This window comes from Myodes glareolus, chromosome 6, assembly GCF_982192425.1.
Source record: "Myodes glareolus chromosome 6, mMyoGla1.1, whole genome shotgun sequence".
NCBI classification, from domain to species: Eukaryota; Metazoa; Chordata; class Mammalia; order Rodentia; family Cricetidae; genus Myodes; species Myodes glareolus.
In genome coordinates this window covers 102,682,391-102,702,872 of record NC_142031.1, presented here as the reverse complement: position 1 = coordinate 102,702,872, position 20,482 = coordinate 102,682,391, and the positions used below count along the sequence as shown (strand labels likewise).

General features: G+C 37.8%; 1 protein-coding gene and 1 long non-coding RNA gene across 7 annotated transcripts in view; one reads left to right on the top strand and one right to left on the bottom strand.

Annotated features, from left to right (window-relative positions):
- Nucleotides 1–14,869, top strand: part of LOC125402102 (uncharacterized) — a 55,121-nt gene extending 40,252 nt beyond the window's left edge. The window contains exons 3-4 of one of the 2 annotated variants that reach the window (XR_015002488.2): nt 2,845–2,993; nt 14,359–14,869. This is a non-coding gene — a long non-coding RNA (uncharacterized LOC125402102). The remainder of the gene's footprint in view (nt 1–2,844; nt 2,994–14,358) is intronic. The other variant, XR_015002489.2, reaches the window with a different exon arrangement.
- The window catches only part of Itsn2 (intersectin 2), a 116,024-nt gene that overhangs the window by 54,786 nt on the left and 40,756 nt on the right, over nt 1–20,482 (bottom strand). For 3 of the 5 annotated variants that reach the window (XM_087907446.1, XM_087907445.1, XM_087907447.1), the window contains exons 9-18: nt 19,913–19,976; nt 19,239–19,376; nt 18,763–18,848; nt 17,580–17,842; nt 16,690–16,839; nt 14,465–14,605; nt 13,264–13,351; nt 10,287–10,426; nt 9,125–9,205; nt 669–805 (exon numbers count right to left, since the gene is read on the bottom strand). In XM_087907446.1, coding sequence (XP_087763572.1) covers nt 669–805; nt 9,125–9,205; nt 10,287–10,426; nt 13,264–13,351; nt 14,465–14,605; nt 16,690–16,839; nt 17,580–17,842; nt 18,763–18,848; nt 19,239–19,376; nt 19,913–19,976 — 1,288 coding nt within the window. The remainder of the gene's footprint in view (nt 1–668; nt 806–9,124; nt 9,206–10,286; nt 10,427–13,263; nt 13,352–14,464; nt 14,606–16,689; nt 16,840–17,579; nt 17,843–18,762; nt 18,849–19,238; nt 19,377–19,912; nt 19,977–20,482) is intronic. The other 2 variants (XM_087907448.1, XM_087907449.1) reach the window with 1 other exon arrangement.

Here is a 20,482-nt window from a genome sequence, read left to right as displayed (position 1 = left end):
AAAGGGAAGTGCAGCAGTCACACAGGACAGAGTCAGAAAATAAAATCACTCCATGTTTTTAAGTGATCTTTCAGAGAACAGACAGATTTACTGGAGAGAGAGAACTAATGAGAGTTCATTATGTACAATGTACAAGATAGATGCAATCCCAGCCACACTATTTAATGTCTACATATCTATGCAGTCTTCATCTTTTTTTTACAAAAGGAGAAACTGAGATTTAGAAAAACAGTCTGTTAACCAGGGTCCCTTAGATAAAAAATGGAGACCAGGAATCCAGTCCAGGTCTGAGTCCACGTCCTTAGCATTCACTGACAAGCCATAAAATTGGTTAATGAGAACTTAACTAAAAGAAGAATTGAATTTATAAAATTTTAGAATTTGATTAGTATCTAAAAATAATCCTTTAATTCCCTTTAAATTTTCATAAACAAAGCAATGAGAAACAAAACTAGATTTCTTTGCTTTTTGTTTTGCTTTTGTTTTTTTTTTGTTTTTTAGGCAGTGATTCTCTGTGTAACCCTGGCTGTAGACCAGGCTGGCCTCGAACTCACAGAGATCTGTCTGCCTCTGCCTCCCAATGCTGGGATTAGAGGTGTGCACTACCATAGCCTGGCAGAATTTTAATAGTAATATAGCACAATATATTCACCAGTTATATTAGTTACCTTGCAGCCTCATCTTCTAGCTTCTTTTTCTGTATTTGCTCTAATCTTTTTCTTTCAATTTCCTTCAATTTGTCACGTTTGATTTTATGAAGTTGTTCGAGGGCTAACTGCTGTGTATTATAGCTTTCTCTCAGTTCCTAAGGATAAAATATAAATAAGTTAATATTTAAATATTTTAATCATTTCTAATAAAATCATTAAAAACAAATTACTAAGATAAGTATAATTAAATTTAAAAGATTTAAATGTTTAAAAAATATCTATTTAAATGATATAAAATCTTGAATACAGTAAGTACTTCATGCACTTATTAAGACAAACACATGCTAAATTCACCTATTTCCACATCAGTTCATCTATAAAGGACAAAGACTATTTAATAAAACCAGTTATTTGAAGTGTTATTTTCAATAGAAAATGAAATTAATTAAATATGAAAAACAATTTGCTTGTAATAACATTTAAAGAAAAATTTTGTGGTGTGTGTGTAGGTCAGAGGTCAAGGTCAAAGGTCAGCCTTGAGTACCACCATCTCAGGTACCATCAAACTCCTTGTTTTTTGAGACAGACTATCTCGCTGCCTGAAACTTGCCTAGTACTCTGGTTCAGATGGCTAGCTCAGGGATCTCTCTGTGTCCACCTGCCCAGCACTGGGCACAATGGATTCGCACGTGTGGTTTTGGCAGGGCTCACTGTTCCCTGTATTTCCATTCAGAAGCAATCATTTATTCTTGGTCTAAATGACCACAGCACTGCATTTCCCTGCTCGGAATGACAAGATTCAAGCTGGGTCAGAATCTTTTCTGGAATGCAGACAGCTCGATTAGGTATTATAAAGAGAAACTTCTCTGGCTCATTAAACTGAGATAAACTAAATCTGGCTCCTTTGCTATCAGGTAAAACCAGGAGTGACCTTAAACAGAGAGGTAAGATTATAGACAGAGGTGGGGAAGAGGACGAGGGGGACCTGGTCTTCAACTCCACTGCTCAACATAGGAACTGCCTTTTCAGCGCTATTCTGTCCACTCATTCAGCCTGGTATTCTTTCAGTAGCCACCATTTTGAATTGGCTTTTTCCCCTTGGAATCTACAGAATACTAAACAAGAGTGGGGGAGGGAAACTGAAGGAAAGAAAAAACTAATAACAAACAATCAAACAACAAAACAAAACAAACAAAAAAAAAACAGAAAAAGAGAAGGAAAAAAACCCTAAAATAATAATAATAAAAAAAGTTAAGGGTAAAGGAGGGAACTGGACACTATTTGACTGCATTTTAGTCTTCTGAAAAGTATATTGTGTCCCCTCACCCTCCTAGTCACTCCAATCTATATATTTTCAGGAACAAGCATGTCAGAGGTAAATGTAGGTCTAGCCTAGCAGTAGTGTGGTGACTGAGACTGTCCAAGTGTCTGGGATACACAGCAACAACATAACTGCTGTGTTCAAGTGAAGTCTCACACAGCTCTCAGCTTCCATGGCTGCGGTTGGTATTGTTGCCTCCATATTCTACTGGAGAGCAAAGACATGGTCACTACAAGTAGAAGCAGGGTGACTCAGTATTAAGAAGAATGCCTCTAGGGGAAGTCCAGGAAAGTTGGAGTCAGGCTCCGTCGATAACGACTTGTATTATCTCAGCCAAGATTTATAGTTTCCTGAATGTGTCTCATAGAGCTGCTGGGAGGGTAAATGAATTAATTCAGGTAAAGTACTTATAGTTTTGCAAGCTACATAGTTAGAGTTTCAATAAATATTAGCTATTGGTGGCAGGAGCCAGGACTAAGGAGACTACCACATTTTGAGAGGGTAGAAAGAGCCTTCAAATTAATGTCACATCGTAGCCTGTGTAATATTGGTTCTCCAATTTATCCTTTAAGATTGAGCTGCAGTAACGTTCCAAGAAAGTTTTATTTCAAGCCCTGAGTCCTTGAAATGAGCCTTCTTCCAATGGTTGACTCAGGATAAAAAGTCTATTAACCAGGACCTCTCCTAGCAAAAGCTGAGTAATTCTTGTAGCTCCAAGTTCTGTCAAGAACTAGAAAGTTGAATACGACATAAAAACTGCTCGTTTACAAGTTCTGAAACGCTAGCAAGCACCAGAGAAGTCAGGAGGCCAGAGAGAGGAACCCTGCAAGAAGTGAAGGATGCCTACCCGACACCAGCACTCTCTCCTTCCAGGTACGCAGACATCTGAGAAGCTGAGAAAAAGCAGTGGCTATCGCGCTAAGGAGAGCACCTACTGCTGTAAAGGGTTGGAGTGAAAGAGCTGAAATTCCTCCTGAAGAGGACACACTTTGAATGTGTCATGGACACCTCGGGATTAGAAAGTAAGTTGGGGCTCATGGTTCCAGAGAGTCATCATGGTAAGGAACATGGAGTAGGCAAGTAAGCATACATAAGCTGGAACATACATCTGATCCGCAAGTGTGGGGCAGAGAGAGAGCTAACTGGGAATGATCTAGGCTTTTGAGACCTCAAGCCCACCCCCACTGACACACCTCCTCCAACACAACCACATTGCCTAACCCTTCCCAAACAGTTCTACCAACTGATGACCAATATTCACATATATGAACTTACAAGGACCAGTCTCATCCAAACCACCACAGAAGCACACCAGTCCCGCTTTGAAACAGCTCAGTCAGTAACTGAATTAAGATTACTACTTCTGTGATTTTTTTCATATAAAAAGCTTGAATAGATTCAACAACAACAACAACAAAAAATTCTGAAGAATACCAGAAGTCAAGGCCATGCATCAAGAACTAAGGAAAGGGGCTGGAGAGATGGCTCAGCAGTTAAGGCTGCTCTTCCAGACGACTCGGGTTTGATTCCCAGCACCTACACTGTAGCTCACAACCATCTGTAACTCCAATCTCAGAGGATCTGACATACTCTTCTGATCCCTGCAGGCACTAGGCATGCACATGGTATACAGATATACAGGCAACAAATTAATATTGGTGCTAAATATATCAAGTATGCAAATTGTAGTCTCTAGAAACTACCAGAAAAATAGAAGGTATAGCTAGTTACAGAGAAGAAAGGAGGGGAGCTCAATAAAAAAACAACCCTCAGTTTCTATTCCTACAGTCCCTGAAGGGACTATAACGTTAATGGTTGCTGGGGGAGAGTGAGTGCAGCCATTATTAAGCTGCTAGAGCTCAAGTAAATAACTCCCTACCCATGCTCAGGTAGAACCCTAACCAAATGAAGTAGGTTTTCAAAAAGTGCAAGGAAGGACTTTTTAGGAAGGAGAAGGTGTTGTAGAAGGAGTAAGAAGATGAGGATAATGGTGGAGGACTGTGCTCAAAGTATATTATATATGTGGATGACGCTGTGGAGAAAGGGAGGAAGGTGGGAAGGGAGAGAGAGAAAGGAAGTCAAAGTAGACGTATTAAAAAAAAAGAAAGGTGAGAAAAAGAAACACAAAATCAATGAGGCAAAATAAATAACGAAAGAAATGCAGTTCACAGTCCAAGTTTGTCAATAAGTATATTAAACAGACCCACTAACTCATTTAAATATAAAACTGAAATTATAAACTATAACTATGCTATTTAAAAGATAAAATGTCAATGATATATTTAACAGTCTATAATTAGTATGGAAAAAGATATATCATGACAACAGAGCAAAAGAAAGCCAGCACTGTTAGAATAATACATCAGGAAAAGTCATTCTTGAAAAAAGTGTGTGTGTGTGTGTGTGTGTGTGTGTGTGTGTGTGTGTGTGTTGTGCGTATGTTTATGTGTGTGCACGAGCATATGCATATACATACGTTTTCTGGCCTGAAGTCAATTCTAAGCATCTTTTCTCATGACTCTACCTTGTTTCTGAGACAGGGCCTCTTGCTGAGACCTGGGCCTCACCAATTAGGATAAGCAGTCTAGCTAAAAAAAAAACAGGGAGAACCCTGTCTCTGCCTCCTTCCCACATTGTATCTGCCACTTCCTGCACTGGGTTTCTAACCATATTGCAGACTTCTGTGTGGATAGTTGGGAGCAAATTCAGTGGGGTCTCATGCTTGCATAGCAGCACTGTGCCAAGTGAGTTATCATTCCAGTTCCCCCCACTCCACTTGTTTTTGTCTTTGACACGGGCTCTTACCATGTAGAAACTGTATTCAAACTGTACTCTAGGGTGACCTAGAACTTGCAGTCCTCTGCTTTAGCATCCCAGGGCTGGGATTGTAGGCAGAAAAACTAGTCCTAAGGCAAAAAGCCTCCCTATAGGAAAATATCATGATAAAGGGACCCATCACAGTAAGATACAACAGTTTTAAATCTACTCACACTAGCAAAAGCCTCCAATCTGTAAGTACAAAAAGGTAACAAAATCAAGAGAGACCAATACATAATCAAAGTGGGGAGTGTTATCATTCCAGTCTCTATAACTGAGACAAGAAAGTCAGCACATCAGACCACTTTGCCTTCACTGAAGGGCAAGCAATAGCTTGTAATCTGAGAGCCAATGCATTTCTAAGGTTTTAAAATTACTAGTAGTAGAGTTCACAAGTCCATGTACATGACTAGGGACAAATTAATTTTTATTGAAATTCAACAATTCCATTAATGTCAGATGCAAGCAACAAACCACTATGGTATTACTCACATGACATTTTCACTAAGAGAAACTAAAGATGTTCTTATAATTACAGATTACTGCTATTATGACTTAAAATGTTATCATCTGTCACTATATCTTACTTAATTCACAAACATAGAATCACATATACTTGAACTTTTACATTTGATGACATTTAAAATACATATATAGCACTGGGGATTGGGCTTAGGGCTAAGAGCATGCTAGGCAGTTGCTCTAACCCCAAGTTACACCCTCAGCCCCTCATTTAAAATATTGTGAGATGAGATCTAGAGAGGAGTCCACAGCATAAACATATTTAAGATGATTTGCTTCAGAAGTCAGCTCCTTTCCCATGCCTTGCAGCGGTTCTTCAGGCCCACACTTCCTGCTACTTATCTTCCCCAGGTATACCTAACACCCCCAATCACCCCTCGCCATCTGGAGGGCACAACTAACAACTGTGGTGTTGGCGGATTCTGCTTTTCCTCTATGGGAAGCACTTCCTCAGTTTCTATTCTGAGTCAATAGCAGTAGCTTTTACCACACTAGGTATTTTAGAGATTCTGTGCATCTCTTTCCCTAATAAGAACTACAGAAGCATTTGTATAGCACATGAGGGTTCACCCTGTGTCTGTATGTATGTGTATGCATTCGATTTCACTGCCATCTATTGATCATCTGGTCACTGATTCTTATTTATTCACATCTGACCTCTGCATTGATGATCCAATAAAACCCTAACTCTGAGATCAAACCTTTTAATTGCTTTTTTTAATGGATCATTTCTACTAGCATACCTTGGATTCTATTATCATCAAAAACATCTATCACTGACCAAATAACCTATTCTTCACACATAAGCTCTCAAGTCTCTGAACCTTCCTTATACTTGGTACAGTGACTTCAAGGGGTTCTCAGCTTCACAGAGACCCCTACTCTGCTAACTTTCTCATTCTCTTTCTTAATCAGCCCCTCCTCCTCTATGATCGTTTCTCATCCAGTTTCTATTTCAGAGTTCATCCTTACCATAATTCTTGTGTTAAGATCTGTAACTCCCCTTCCTTTTCATCTCGGCCAATTTCTGATAAAATCTCAAGCCTGTACGAAGCCATGAGCCTATTTCACTAGCCATCTCTGGGCTTTTTCTAAGCAGCTGTACATTAATGGAGGAAAGTCATATAATTAGATGTAGTCTTCAATTTAAAACTTATGACCCAGAATGAAATAGGCATTTAACACTGCTCAACACATTGTTTTCTTCTCCCAAGCTTATACTCAACCACACCAACCTACCAAGGCATCTACTTAAGGCTGACTTCTCTCTCCTGAAATTTCCCGATCCCCTCTCTTTCCTAAAAACCTCACTGAGAACCCATCAGACTAGAATCCCTTTGTCTTCTCATCTCAAAATTAGTATAACTCTTGTGCCTGTCTTCTTCTGATCTGGAGTGGTTGTTCCATGCTCTCACCTACCTAGGGAGAATCTTTGTAATGATCCAATATATTCCAAAACTCCCTACTTTCTACCAACAAATGTAACTGCATTGATCTTTTTTTTGTTTTTGTTTTTGTTTTTTTTTTAAGACAAGATTTCTCTATGTAACAGCCCTGGCTATCCTGGAACTTGCTCTGTAGACCAGGTTAGAATTGCACCAGTCTTTCCCCATATGTTACACTGGAAGAATTCTTTCTTCAACAATTATATTTATTTACTTAATTTGTGTGTGTGCAAACGTATACACATACACACACACATACATACACACACACACGCCACAGTTTGTACGTAGAAGTCAGAGAATGTCTTGTCAGAGCCAGTTTCCTTCATCCACCACACAGGTCCTAGGGGTTAAATTTGGGTCATCAGGCTTGGTAGCAAGTTCCTTTCCCCACTGATTTTTACCTCCAATCTGTGGAAGTATTCTTTTTAAAGAATTCCTTTAATCTACGCTTTGGATTTTTTCTTTTATTTCTTTCTTTTTTGTTTTTAGAGGGTGTGAGTATGTGTATGTGTGTTCATATGTGTGTGTTCGTGTGTTGTGTGTATTCATAGGCCTGATTTCAATATCAGATATCTTTCTCAACTGTTTTTTGCCTTATTATAATCTTTTTACTTATTCTTTGAGAATTTCATATAATGTATTTTGATTGGATTCATCTCCCTTCCCGAAGCTCTTCCCAACTCCTCCCCCACCTCCCTACCTACCCAACTTCATATTCTCTTTCACTTTTAAAAGGAAAGAAAACAAGCAAACAAAACCATGGAGTCCAGTCTGTGTTGGCTGACTACTCCTGGGGCATGGGCCTGCTCTGTTCTCTGGAGTATGGCTGATATGGCTGTCACCTTATTTTTCTGAGACAGGGTCTCCCACCACCTAGTTTCCCTAGCACTGGAATTACAGGTGGGCATGCCACATGTGGCTTTTTTGCACAGGTCCTTTTCATGGCAAACATAATAACCCATTGAGCCATTTCCTTAGCCCCTGGATCTTTTTCTTAATCTACTTTTTTGGGGACTGGGCTCTATCAAATATCATATGTATCATATCAGCCTCCATCTCTTCTCTTTACATCCTTTCTTGTCTCCTTCGAGGTTTTCTTTGTCCCTTCATGTAACACCCTTCATCCTCACACTTTCCTACTCTCTTCAGAATTGCTCATATACATTTAATAGTCTTCATGCCCATCTATTGTTGATCCACAGCAGTCAGCTTCTGCTTATTACTCAGCTGAAACGGTGCTCTCTGTGCAGTCCTCAGTGCTGGGCACCACTACAAAGGCTTCTTTTCTGTAGCTATCCTCAAGTTTCCTACCCACTGACTTACACACTTCACACTCCTTTGGTGTCCTAAATTGTCTCTGATAAAAGTTTCAAAAAGCAATGAAAAACTAGAACGCCAAGAAGCAGAAGGAAGAAAGTAAAGCAAGACAAAATAATCTGCTGGCCTGTAGAGAACCAACGCTAACCAGAAGAATCAGACAGTATTCTATGAATGAGTATAGTCCACAAATCTGTACTGAACCTCATTTCACAATGATGAGACTCACACATTTCTACATAATCTGTAGCAAAAGTTCTAAGACCAGATAACCTGGTCAGCCATGTTCTAATCCTATAGATAGATCAACATTTGGGACCCTGCTACTGCTACTTTTGAAATCTGCCTTACCTTTCCAAAAGCAAGCGCTGAGGTGTGACTATTGTGAACACACAAACTGCCTACTGCATTACATTTTAGTGCTGAGTAGAAAGTGTAATAAGAATCGACAAGGGTGGACAAGTGGTTAATATAAATCACCTCTCTTTACACTACATTAAAGAAGGACATCATTGAATATTTTGAACAGTCTGTGTATTAGAAGTGGCAAAGCTCATGACTTACACCTAAGGTGTGTGTCAGAACACAAGGCCTGGTAAGTAATGATGTCTTCATATTACTGGTTCTTTACATTTTTCCTTATGCAAAATCAGGATGCATCAGGCACACACAAGACATGACCCTGTCCTAGGTTGCAGGAAGTCAAAACTTGAGCAATAGTTTTCAGGGACATAGCTGATTCACTTTCACATCTTTGTTTTCTCTTGCCCACCCCATTGGTTAACCCAATCCACAGAAATAATGTAAGGGAACTGGCTGGATTCCTCATGAAGGAAGACACCTTGGGCAGCCTTCCTGATTTCTGGCATTAAACTCAAACAGGCAATAATAAGACAGCAGAAGGATATTAGAGCAAACAGAAAGAAAAGAAGGTTTTATTGTATATGTTATTCCAAACAAAGATAATCAGATAAAGGCAAAGAATAGTACAGTTTAAAAATAAAACAGTAAAGTAACTAAAAAAAAGGAGCTAGATATTAGAAAATAACCTTAAGTAAGAGGAAGAGGTTGTTGAGACAGCTTAGCAGAGACAAAAGGCACTGAAGAACAGAGTCATCCATATTCCCACACTGTAAGATAAGGCAGATAAGAGGCCAGTTAAACTATGTACAGTTTCAAAAAATTATTTAAGGAAGATAACTTGACTGGCTTGTCTGATCACCAGTGACAAACAATCACATTTTAATTTCTCTAAAGAACATATCTTTATGTAAAGTACACTCTCAGCATTATTCACCTCCATTTCTGTCCTTAACTGAAGCCACCATAATGCTGTTTATTCCATAGTTGTTGCTAATGTTCTCTAAATAAGTCAACAAGATAAAAACCATATGAAGAAATAGCTTTCTTAAAGAATTACTATATAACACTGTGTGCTTTCATAACTTTATGCATAGTTAGCAAAGGTGAACCGAGACTACTCAGTTTGAGTGGATACCATTAGTCTGGTTTTCAGCACTCCGGTCAGTTTCAGTAACCAGCTAACACTTATTATCTCCACTCACATGGCGCCAGTGTCCAATCACCACTGCTCCAAAAGAAAAACACAGTCTGTGGCACCTGCTCCGCCACAGAGGCAAACAATAAACCAATGAATTATGAATTATATGAAGTTTATAGTATCAAATTCTTCTTTAGATTTCCCTAAGTATTTTATTGTTTCATAAAGGTTAATTATATTAGCACGAAGAAGCAAACAAGAATTTAGTGTGTTAAAAGAGGACCGACAGCAATTTTGAAATTTCCATGTTTACCCCTCCTCCCTGTTTTGAGACAGAGTCTCATGTAGCCAGGCTGCTCTTAAACTTTCTAAGTTGCTGAGAAACAACCTTGAATTCTATTTCTTTTGTGTCAGTCTCCCAGTTTCTGGGATTTACAGGTGTGATCCACCATGCCCAGTCTGTTTGCTGCTTTAGAATGTTGCTGACTTTGGTTCTGAAGGACTGACAAAGGCAGTTGTTTTAGGATTGCATAGAAGCCAATAAAAAGAGCACATAGCACCCAAACTTGGAAACTCTGAAAAAAGTATTTACTAAACTTTAGAGAACATTAAAAACAATATAATTCTAGTCGATGAAATGACATAGTCAATTATGAAAATGTGATACAAGAAGCCGCTACAGAGACATGAAGATAACAGAAGATAAATACCTTCAGTTGATTGTTAAACGTATCCATTTCTGAGAGCTTAGATGCAGTTTCTTTTTCAAGAGCATCTAATTGTTCTTTAAGTCTTTGGCATAATTCTTCCTTTTCTGATGATTTTTTATGAAGTAAACTGATCCCTGAATCTGAAGTAAAAAATATCAAGTCAGTTTACATTTGGGAGCAGTTCCTGTCACTTCTGTCTGCTCACAATGACATAACTAGAGAAATACAAAGGGCATATGAAGATACATAGGTGAGGAGAAGAGATAATACCTTTTATTCCCAAGTAACACCTTATAAAGATTCTCAAAGGAAACAGATATAAGTACTGGTTCTCTACTGAAAGGATCAGGACTTGAAAATGAGTTTGACCAGACACAAGAGGCACAATCCACCCACCTTATTAACGAGGTGAGCAGAGAGTCACGGCATACAGTCACAGTAAGTACTCAGTCAACAGAATGAATATGCTGCTAAAGTCGCTTTGTACTTACGACGATCTCAAGAACAGAGGACTACTCACAGAAAGGACCCAATAAGTATTACTAACAGGATTATTTAATAACACATTTTAAGAGGTAAGAGGAGAGAGTTTCACTGTACAAGACTTAAAAAAATTTACACAAGGATACAGAAACTAGGTCTGAATATAGTGATTTCCATTAAGATGAAATAGTAACATTACTATCTAAATACATATTCCAAAATTTTGTAATTTTAAAATATAGAAATCAAGTATAGAATTTGAATAAAATTAAACACACAGAGTAAAAAGTTAAGTTGTCCTTTATCCGAAATCCTACATTCTCCTTTTAAGCATTTGTACTTAGATATATGTGCATTCATCCAACTTCTACTTGACAGGATCATGTTATCTACAGCATTCTGTAACATACATACATACACACATACATATATCATTTATTTACTTTCTTACTTTCTTATTTAAATTTTGGTGACAATGGACACTAAACACATACATGCTAGATAAGCACTCTTACTGAGTCACACATCAGTCTTAAGTTGTTTTAAATTTAACAATATATCTTATCATTAGGACATGGAGATCTAGTTCCATCTACATAGTAGTCTACATCACGGCTAGTCTGCTTTAACATACCTAATCCCTTTTCGTGGTAAAATCCATTTTTATGGTAAGCACCACTCTACTCTATTTCTCTGAGTTTGACGTTTTCAATTTTCACATGTGACACCATGCACTTTTTTTATTTCCATGGCTGATTTATTTTACTGAGTCTACAACCTCCAGATTATCCACAATGTCACATTTGGCACTGTATCCTCTTTTTTAAGGTAGAATATTCCATTTTGTGTGTATGTATGTGCACGCACACACATTTTTCTCTACCTGCTTTCCTGTTGATGAGCATCTGATTCCACCCTTGGCTATTGTGCAGGAGCCACCATAAACACAAAAGTGGTCATAGCCCTTTGAGACAGGGATTCATTTCTTTCGGATCTACAATCAGATGTGGGTCATAGGGTAGCTTAATTTTTAATGATTTAAAATCTGCCTTACTATTTTCTATAGTCTCTGATTTACATTCTCACCAATGGTGTGCCAGATTTTCCTCTCTTACCAACTCATATTTCTTCACCTTTGGATAACATCTATCCTGACAGTCTGAGGGGATAATTCAGTGTTTAGCCATGGTGACCACCTCTCAAAAACCTACTGGTCATTTTATCTTTTCTTTGGGGAACTGCTTATTTGAGTTTTCTGCCCATTTTTAAGTTGGGCCATATGGAATTTTTCTGTTTGTTTTGAGGATATTTTTTGGTATTAGGTTGCATGAATTCCTTATATATTTTGGATATCAAGCCCCTATCAGATAAATGATTCATAGATATTTTCTCAGTCTGTGGACAGTCTTTTCATCTTGGGTACTTCACTGGCTATGCAGAATCTTTTCAGTTTGATGTACAATAGCTTACTTCATGTTTCTTGAACTTCTGATAATATCAAAAACTATTTCTATGAAAATATCCTATTTCCATTTTTTCTATTTTTGGTGACTAAAAAAAAAAAAATGTTAATGTGGCTGAAGAGATGGTTCAGTAGTTAAGAGCACTGGCTGCTCTTCCAGACCTCTGGGGTCTGATTCCCAGCACCCACATGGTATCCCACAGTTATAACTTCAATTCTAGTGGATCCAATGCTCTCTTCTGGTCACCTCAACACTGCACACATGTACTGCCAAGACGTATGTGAAGACACACAAATAAATTAAATAATTTTTTAAAATCCTGCTAAAACAAAAAAGAGGATATGAAGCTGGAGGTGAGATGAAAAGGTGGGGTGGACCTGAGAGGAGTTAAGGGAGGAGAGGGAGTAAATATGATCAAAATACATTGTATGAAATTCTTGAAGAATAAAAATATTGTATTAAAAATGACTGCAAAGGATATCAAGGTACTTTTGTTTGCCCTCTTTCAGAAGTTTTATAGCTTGTATTTTATATTTAGGTTGTAATCTATCTTTGTTGCTGGTTTTGAGACATGTTCTCATTTTTTCATCCAGGCTGACATGGAATTTGCTATGCAATCCAGACTGGTCTCAAATTCATGACAATCCTCCTGCCTCTGTCTACAAAGTTTTAAGACAGGCATGAGCTACTATGCCCAAGCTTAGGCTTGTAATTTATTTTCAATTTATTTTCATGTATGGGAAAAAAATAAGGCCAATTTCACTCTTTTGCATGCAGTTTCCCTACACTATTCCCACACGGGATCACATTTTCCCTCTGATTACTTCCTCCCTTTAGCTACTCCTCATCAGGGATCTGGTCACAGCTATAAGATGAGCAGCTAAAACAACCTAAGATAATATTCTTCACATTATTTTTAAAATTTTAACTTACAGGCAAAATATTATTTTAGTGGAATAATGTCATTTTAAAATAACACTATATTAAAACAATTATTCAGAAAGGAAACAAAACAAAACTTAGAGACTTACCAGGTGTGTTATTAAGCTGCATGTTTTTAATTCTTTCATTTAGTAGTTGCTTTTCAGGTACCAGATAGATAAGCTTATTTTGATATTCCTTTAAAAAGAAAATTAGAAACTGATTAAAACAATATAATGTCTAAGAATTTTTCTTTAAATTTAAAACCTGATAAAACTTCTAAGACTCAGAATAGAAATACAGGTTGTAGTGTAGAATTATATAGGCTATAAAAAGAAAATACTTAAGCAAATGCTTATGAATGGCCAGCTGAAGTTTAAAGGTAATAAAGAATTCCTTCACCACTGGAGAGTGCCTAGAGACCTGAACTTTTCCGCACTGTAATGGGCAACAGTTGGCAGAGTGAGAGGGGCTTCTATACACAAGACCACACAGGTAAGCAGGCCACGTATCTGTAATGCACAAGTACGCATCAAACAGGGACTGCAGTCTCAGGGAGAAACAGGGAAGCAGTTTTAAACCACGTGAGAAAGGGCCCTGCTGTGACAAGGGGAAGACTGATTATTCACACTTGCAATAAACACGCTATGTGGGAGGCCTCTCCAGTGGAGAAGACTTCTAGTGCCCCTACTTTCAAGTAGCAATAAATAAACTAAACTCCACAAGCAAAGGACCATGTCTGTGAGAGAGACATTTAATCTCCTCTCACCACAGTTCTGAAAACAGTAACTTCAAATAAGAATTTCCTCAACTTAATAGTAACAACTTTACTGTAACATATGATATGGTGTGAATATGGGTGCCCTGTCATAACTTCAGGACTGACACACAACTCCCAGTGCTATAGTGATAAGGGACAAGGCTGTGGGAAGTGGTCAAACCATGAGGACTTCCCCGCATTAGAGGGATTATTGGCCTGCCTTGCTCACTTGCCATGTGCTAGACAGGAAGAAGATGCCATTTTTGCGGCAGAGTAAACCCATGTCAGACAGCGTTAATGCCATGATCTGCAAATAAACTAAACAGATATTTTATTATTATTTTTTTAATTAAAGTTCAAAGTAATGCATATTTATTTATGTAAAAATTTAAGCAGAACCTAGCTCATATCTAACCTATGGACTTTCTGATCTTTTCTATCATAGGTCTGCCAAGAAGTCAGGGGCTTACGACTCCCAAAGCAACAATCTATTATGAAGAACTGCTGATGACTGCATGTGTTTAAGGACCATTCAGCTGCAAAAGACCTACCTGAAGTTCTTGTTGAAGTTGTTTGATTTCCATAATTTCCAGATCACACTGCTTATCCAAAACTTCTAGCTCAGTTTTTTGTGTTTGCTTTCTGATTCGGACATCTTGAAGTCTGCCTGAGATCTGTTGATGTTTTCCATTCTATAGGAAAATCACAATCATACATATGGTAAAAAAAAAATTCTATAGGAATATCAAATGCATGACACTTACGATCCATTATCAGTCTGTTTTACATTCATTTATATGAAGAGTTATCAGCAAGAAGCAAATCATTCTTAGAGCACAAGATCCCCTATGCTATGTGAAAAAAACACAAATATAACACACTGAATTTTTTTTGAATTATGTATTTATAACTAATATAACAATCTCAAAGTATATTAAATTTATTCTTTAAATGTTCTCTGGCTTCTATTTCTACCTTCAATGTTATTTTCTAATCTCCTTTAGTTAAACAATGTCCAGAGGAAACTTTTGAGTTTCAATTTTTTCTCCTACACTAATATTCTTTTCCTTATGAAAGAGTAACCTTCCCTTCCAGGGGAAGGGAAGAAACAGACAGCAAACATTCTTCAATGAGGTCTAAGATGAAGGGAGAGGTGGGGCATAGGGATGAACTGCCACCTCACCCGCCAAGCCAAATTTATCTGATGTTTAGAGAAACTTATTTTAAAGAGGCAATTGGGTCAAAAAGGTCTTTGGAATGGGTCCTAATCCAATAGAACTAGTGTCATTATAAGAAGAACAGACAGAAAATGCACCAGAAATGCCTGTCACAGAGAAGGACATGTGAGGACAGAGTGAGGCCTCACCAGGACACAAACCCTGGCTCTGGCCTCTGGAACCGTGACCATTTCTGCTGTTCAGGCTTCCCAGCCTGTGGAGTTCTGTTATTACAGCTCTAGCTGTCAAACAGTGAGGTGAGGAAAACTGAGTTATCACTGATGAAAGTCTGACTGGATAACATGTCTTATATTTGAAAAATACACACTAAAAGGAACATGTTGCATAGACTCCAGAGCTTATTTTATCTTTAACATGTATAAGTACAGAATGAACCTCTCCAGACATTGACCCATGTCACTGTGTTGGTATGTTACCCTAACCTTAAAAGAAAAACAGGCGATGTTAAGGTCTTTTCTTATGTTAAATTATTTTATATTTATTTATTGTGTGGGTGTGAGTGTGCACAGAGGTCAGAGAACAATTTCTGGGAGTCAGTTTTCTCTTTGTACTATAAGGGTCCCAGAGATTGACTTCAGCTTGCTAGGTGTGGCAGCAAGTGCCTTGATCTGGTCAGTCCAATCTCCCATTTTTAAGAAAAAATACACCATCAATATGATGGTTCTAATATATACATAGCACACAGAAGCTAAAGGTTTAAGATCTCTGGTGTAAAAATCTCCTGAATAAATTGGGAGCATGGGGATCATGGGAGAGGGGAAAAGAGAAAGGGGAAGAAGGGAAGGAGGGAAGGAAGAAAAATACACAGCTCAATAAAAAAAATTTAAAAATTAAAAAAAATAAAAAAAATCTGTTGTAGCACTGTGGCATGATTAATAACTATGGTTTGTATCCAATGTAATTTAGAGCCATAAAATAACACCTTTCTGACTAAAAATATCATGGTTTTATGTATTTAGTTGTTGTTGCTGTTATTATTAAATTTTGCAACACAGGTTTCTCTGTGTAGCCCTGGCTGTCCTGGAACTTGCCCTGTAGACCAGGCTGGCCTCAAACTCACAGAGATCCACCTGCCTCTGTCTCCCAAGTGCTAGAATTAAGGTGTATGTCACCATTATCTAGCATAATACTTTATTTTTTTTAAATTATTTCAATGTCACTCAAGCCAACAAAAAAAGTATTAAGCAACCAGTGCAGAAGACCTAAATTTGGTTCCAGTGCACAGGTAAGCATTCATCATGCTGACTCTTGCCATTCTAGCAAGGCTAGTATCATGGGATTCTACATCTTTCTATCTTCTCATCCTACATTTCAAAGAACTTGACCTCTAACATTTGATGTCAAACATCAGTTAAGTAGAGTGACTAATATCAGTGAAAAACTATTTTTTCAAACTAAGAGAAATGGTAAGAGAGATCATGTGGTGAGCAGCTTTTTTTCTTTTCCTTTTAAGTAACTGAATCCTTTTTATTTACGCAAGCCCTGGACAGGTAATGCCAACATTGTTCAGATAACACCCATGTAAACTTTAGCCATACCACTGCTTCCAACTCAAGATGGAGACTCTTCTTTTTAGAGTTCAGCCTGACGATTTCTTCTTGTTCTCTATTCTTTTGATTGAGAAGTTCCTGTCGACGGATTCTTTCCCATTCTAAACGACGCTGTCTTTCAAGTTCCTGTTTTGCTGCCTAAAAATATCAAATTATTGTTAATTTTTAAATTAAAAAAATTTCACTATTCAAAAACTCATGGGATAACATTATTTAGGACTGAGTGGCCATAGTACCTAAGGGCAGGTAAGAAAATCTGATTTTCTCAATGGGCCCTAAGATACCCACAAAAATGGCTTTTATTCATCACTTTTCATTGTATCAGAGAATCATCTTTTTGTTAAGTCATTCTTCTGTTAATAAGCTAAAGGACGGCTTTATGGTATAAAAAGCAAGAGAAATAATCATGCCTTTATTCTGATAAAGAAGAGAAATAATTCCATTTACAATTCTTCAAAGTACTGTAATTTACTGTGTTCCATCCCTGGCCAGTTAAAACCAACCAGTGTTTCTAGGCACCTCTGTAATACTAGGCTGCTTCTGGACTCCTCTGTGTAGCTTCATCTGCCTATGCCTCAAGTTTTCAGACTGATTCTGAGTCCTAAGCTTGCAGGCACCCAGAGCCCTCCTGCTGTCAAATTCACTGAAGCTCTTCACTCAGCTGAGCTAGGCACTCACTCAGTCCTCCTCTGCTTGGGCCCCCCCTGCACAGAGTAAGGCTTCCATGAACCTTAAAGTCCTTACATAGAAAGGAAAGGGATAAAGAGTGGCAGGACACAGAGGGGAAGTCACAACAGAAAGGGCAGCACAGTCTCAGGGGATGCCATGTGCTCACTCATTAAACCAGTGATTTTCTTAGGAAAGAACTCGAAAATGACCTCTCGTCTTTCTAGCTCCTTTCTCCTCTCTTCCTCTCGCTGTCTCTCCAGTTCTCTCTGCTTCTCCAAGCGTTTTTCCAATTCCAGTTGCTTCTTCCATTCTTGTTCTTGTAATTCTCTCTGCTTTCGCTCCCACTCTTCCTTTTCCTTCTGGGCTTTTCGCTCAGCCTCCCTCTGCTGCTGTTCCATCAAGGCCTGGCGTCGCTTCTCCAGTTCCATGTTTCCTCGTTCATAGTTGGCTTTCCGTTTATCCTCAAAAGTAACTAAAAGGGGAGAAAGGAAGGGAAGAAAGGAAGGAAGGAGTGTATGCTTTCTTCCACAGTCTACAGAATCTCTTATCTAGTTCAAAACACTCTGGCCTAGTAGTCGTTGAGTGCTCTTACTCTCTGGCTATTTCTCCTAAGGATACTTTTATCAAAATGTAAAAAGGAAAGAATTTACTTTCCTGTAAAAACATTAATTTAAAAACCCACAATTTTCTACGTTTGAATCTACTCAAATATACTTTGACTATCCATGCCAATAAAAATATTGGTTTACCTTTTCTCAGTGCCTTCTTCAAATAACCAAGGTTATTTGTTATTATCTGCTATATTGTGTATTATCTGCTATATGACACGAACTTTTTGAAGAAGGTAGTTTTCTAGTTTGGTTTGTTTTGAAGTTCTGGGGATCAAACTCAAGGCCTTGCATCAGCTGGCCAACATTCTATTATTGAACTATAACCCCAGTCTTTTCACTAACTTTTTAATAATTTAAAATAATTATGTACATACTCTTTCAATAAATAGTTAAAACTTTTTTTCAAAGCTAAAGATTTCATTACAGAGCTTGATCTGATTTAATTTCCCTAATTTTCCAAATATATACTCTCTCCCTTATTCCTTCATCATTTTCAGTTTTACTCTTTGTTAAAATGAATAAATAATTAAAAACATCCCAATGAACTGGTATTATTGTTCAGTGATAGAAATGTTGGGTCAGTTTACTCAAGTCCATGGATTCAGTCTCCAGTAATGCACACACACACAGACAAAAATTTCACCTAGTAATTTTTTATATAACATAAATTTTAGGTATATAACACTAAATATTTGTTTGTATTTCAAAATAAAATTTAAAGTAAATAGGATCAATTTTAATTTTAAAATAAATAAATTAATTAAAAGTGTAAGATAGACACCTGGCAATTTCTTCTGTGGTTCTTCTTCTTGTGTTTTCTGATACGAAGGTAGAGTTCCATTAACGGAATCAATTTGCTTCCCCCCTCTAAGAAAAACAAACAACAAAAAGCATCACACAGTCTAAGTAAGAATTTTCAGACTAAAAAATACAGGCTACTGACAATGAAAAGAACTTAATACTTAAAACACAGGACTAAGGCTATTTAAAATACAGTATGGCCTTTAGTTATATGTACAAAGTATAGATTCTGCTGACTGCTATACTGGAGCAAGTTTTTCTTAATCTTTTCAGTAAAACTGATGAGTTTCCTTCTCTCCACCATGGTGAAAACAATTCCTGTTATCTATGCTTTTCCAACATGACTCATTGAGCATGAAAATCAAAGGATAGAGTATATATTTAGTCTCCTCTAAACTAAAGCACAGGCTTCAACAAACTCTGAAACCACAGCTTTGTGGCTCCAGAGACACTGACCTGAAAGACGGAGGGACAAGCTCAGGAGGTAAAGTCAGGGGTAACGGCTGTCCAGCTTTGGCCATATCAGTGAGGTGCATTGCCAGGATAAACTCTTCAGCTTTCAACTGTCCATCACCATCAATGTCAGCCAGAGTCCTACAGGAAAGGTGAATAGTCACAATTTACCAAGGCCACTAAGAGTTTTTACTGACTAACTTAAGAGTATAGCTTTTATTTTCATGATAATAATGACAATGTAAATGCTAGGTTAATATATTTTAGTGAAATATAAGCATATACAGAAAAATGAGTCAATTTTTACCTTTAATTTTCATAGCCCCCAAAAAGAGGGAAGACACTGACTCATTATGGCAATTGCCCATTCTGAGAAGGTGGTTTATCATATTTCATGTTCAATTCACTATATTAAAAATTAAATGATCTCTGGATTGCAACAAAAGCCATTATATAAAAACTTACAGTGTCACTTATAGAATAAAGGCTCAGTTCTCTAGAACATATGCATCCCAAGTGAATATTAACTTTCCAATTCCCACTTTTATGGAGCATGCTTGAGTCACAAATTCCAACAGAAATGATTAGTTTTCTATTTGTTTTTTCCAAAACAATCTTCTGAAGGGATTTCTGATAATGGAGAATCTACAGCTGAAATCATTAATGGGAAGACTCACCAAATGGTAGCCAGCTGAGTTTGGGACAGATTTGACTGAAGAAGGGCATTTCTAGCTTGAAAACCTGATTGAGAGAAAAAACCATAGAGACTTCTTCAGTCTCTTTTAAGTCATGCAAAAAATGTTGCTGCTTTCCTGGAACATGTACTGTGAAAATGTTTGTGCCAGGAGCCAGGCATTAAGTATTACATTGTAATCAAACACAGTACTGCTCGAAAGACTTCAGAGTCTAGAATTAGTGAGGATGGAGTCCTCCTCCTTGTTCTTCTAGCGAGGTAGTGCTACTTGCAGCTCTGAGAGCAAGGGTCAAGCCACCAGCGTGGAGGTGAACTCTCTAGCCTTCATCTCCCACACACCTCTCTCTCGGCATGCTCTTCCTTTCTCCCTTAGTCTTCACTGTCTCTCCTCCTACATGGTCTATAAGGGCTGTCATTGCTCCCAGGACTCCTGAATATACTTTTCTCTGTTTTCAACAAGCATCTAAAGCCTGATGAGCCCTACGTGCACATCTGTAGCCCAAATCTCACCTCTATATTTATATTCCAAAATCCAACCAAAATCCTGTATGTG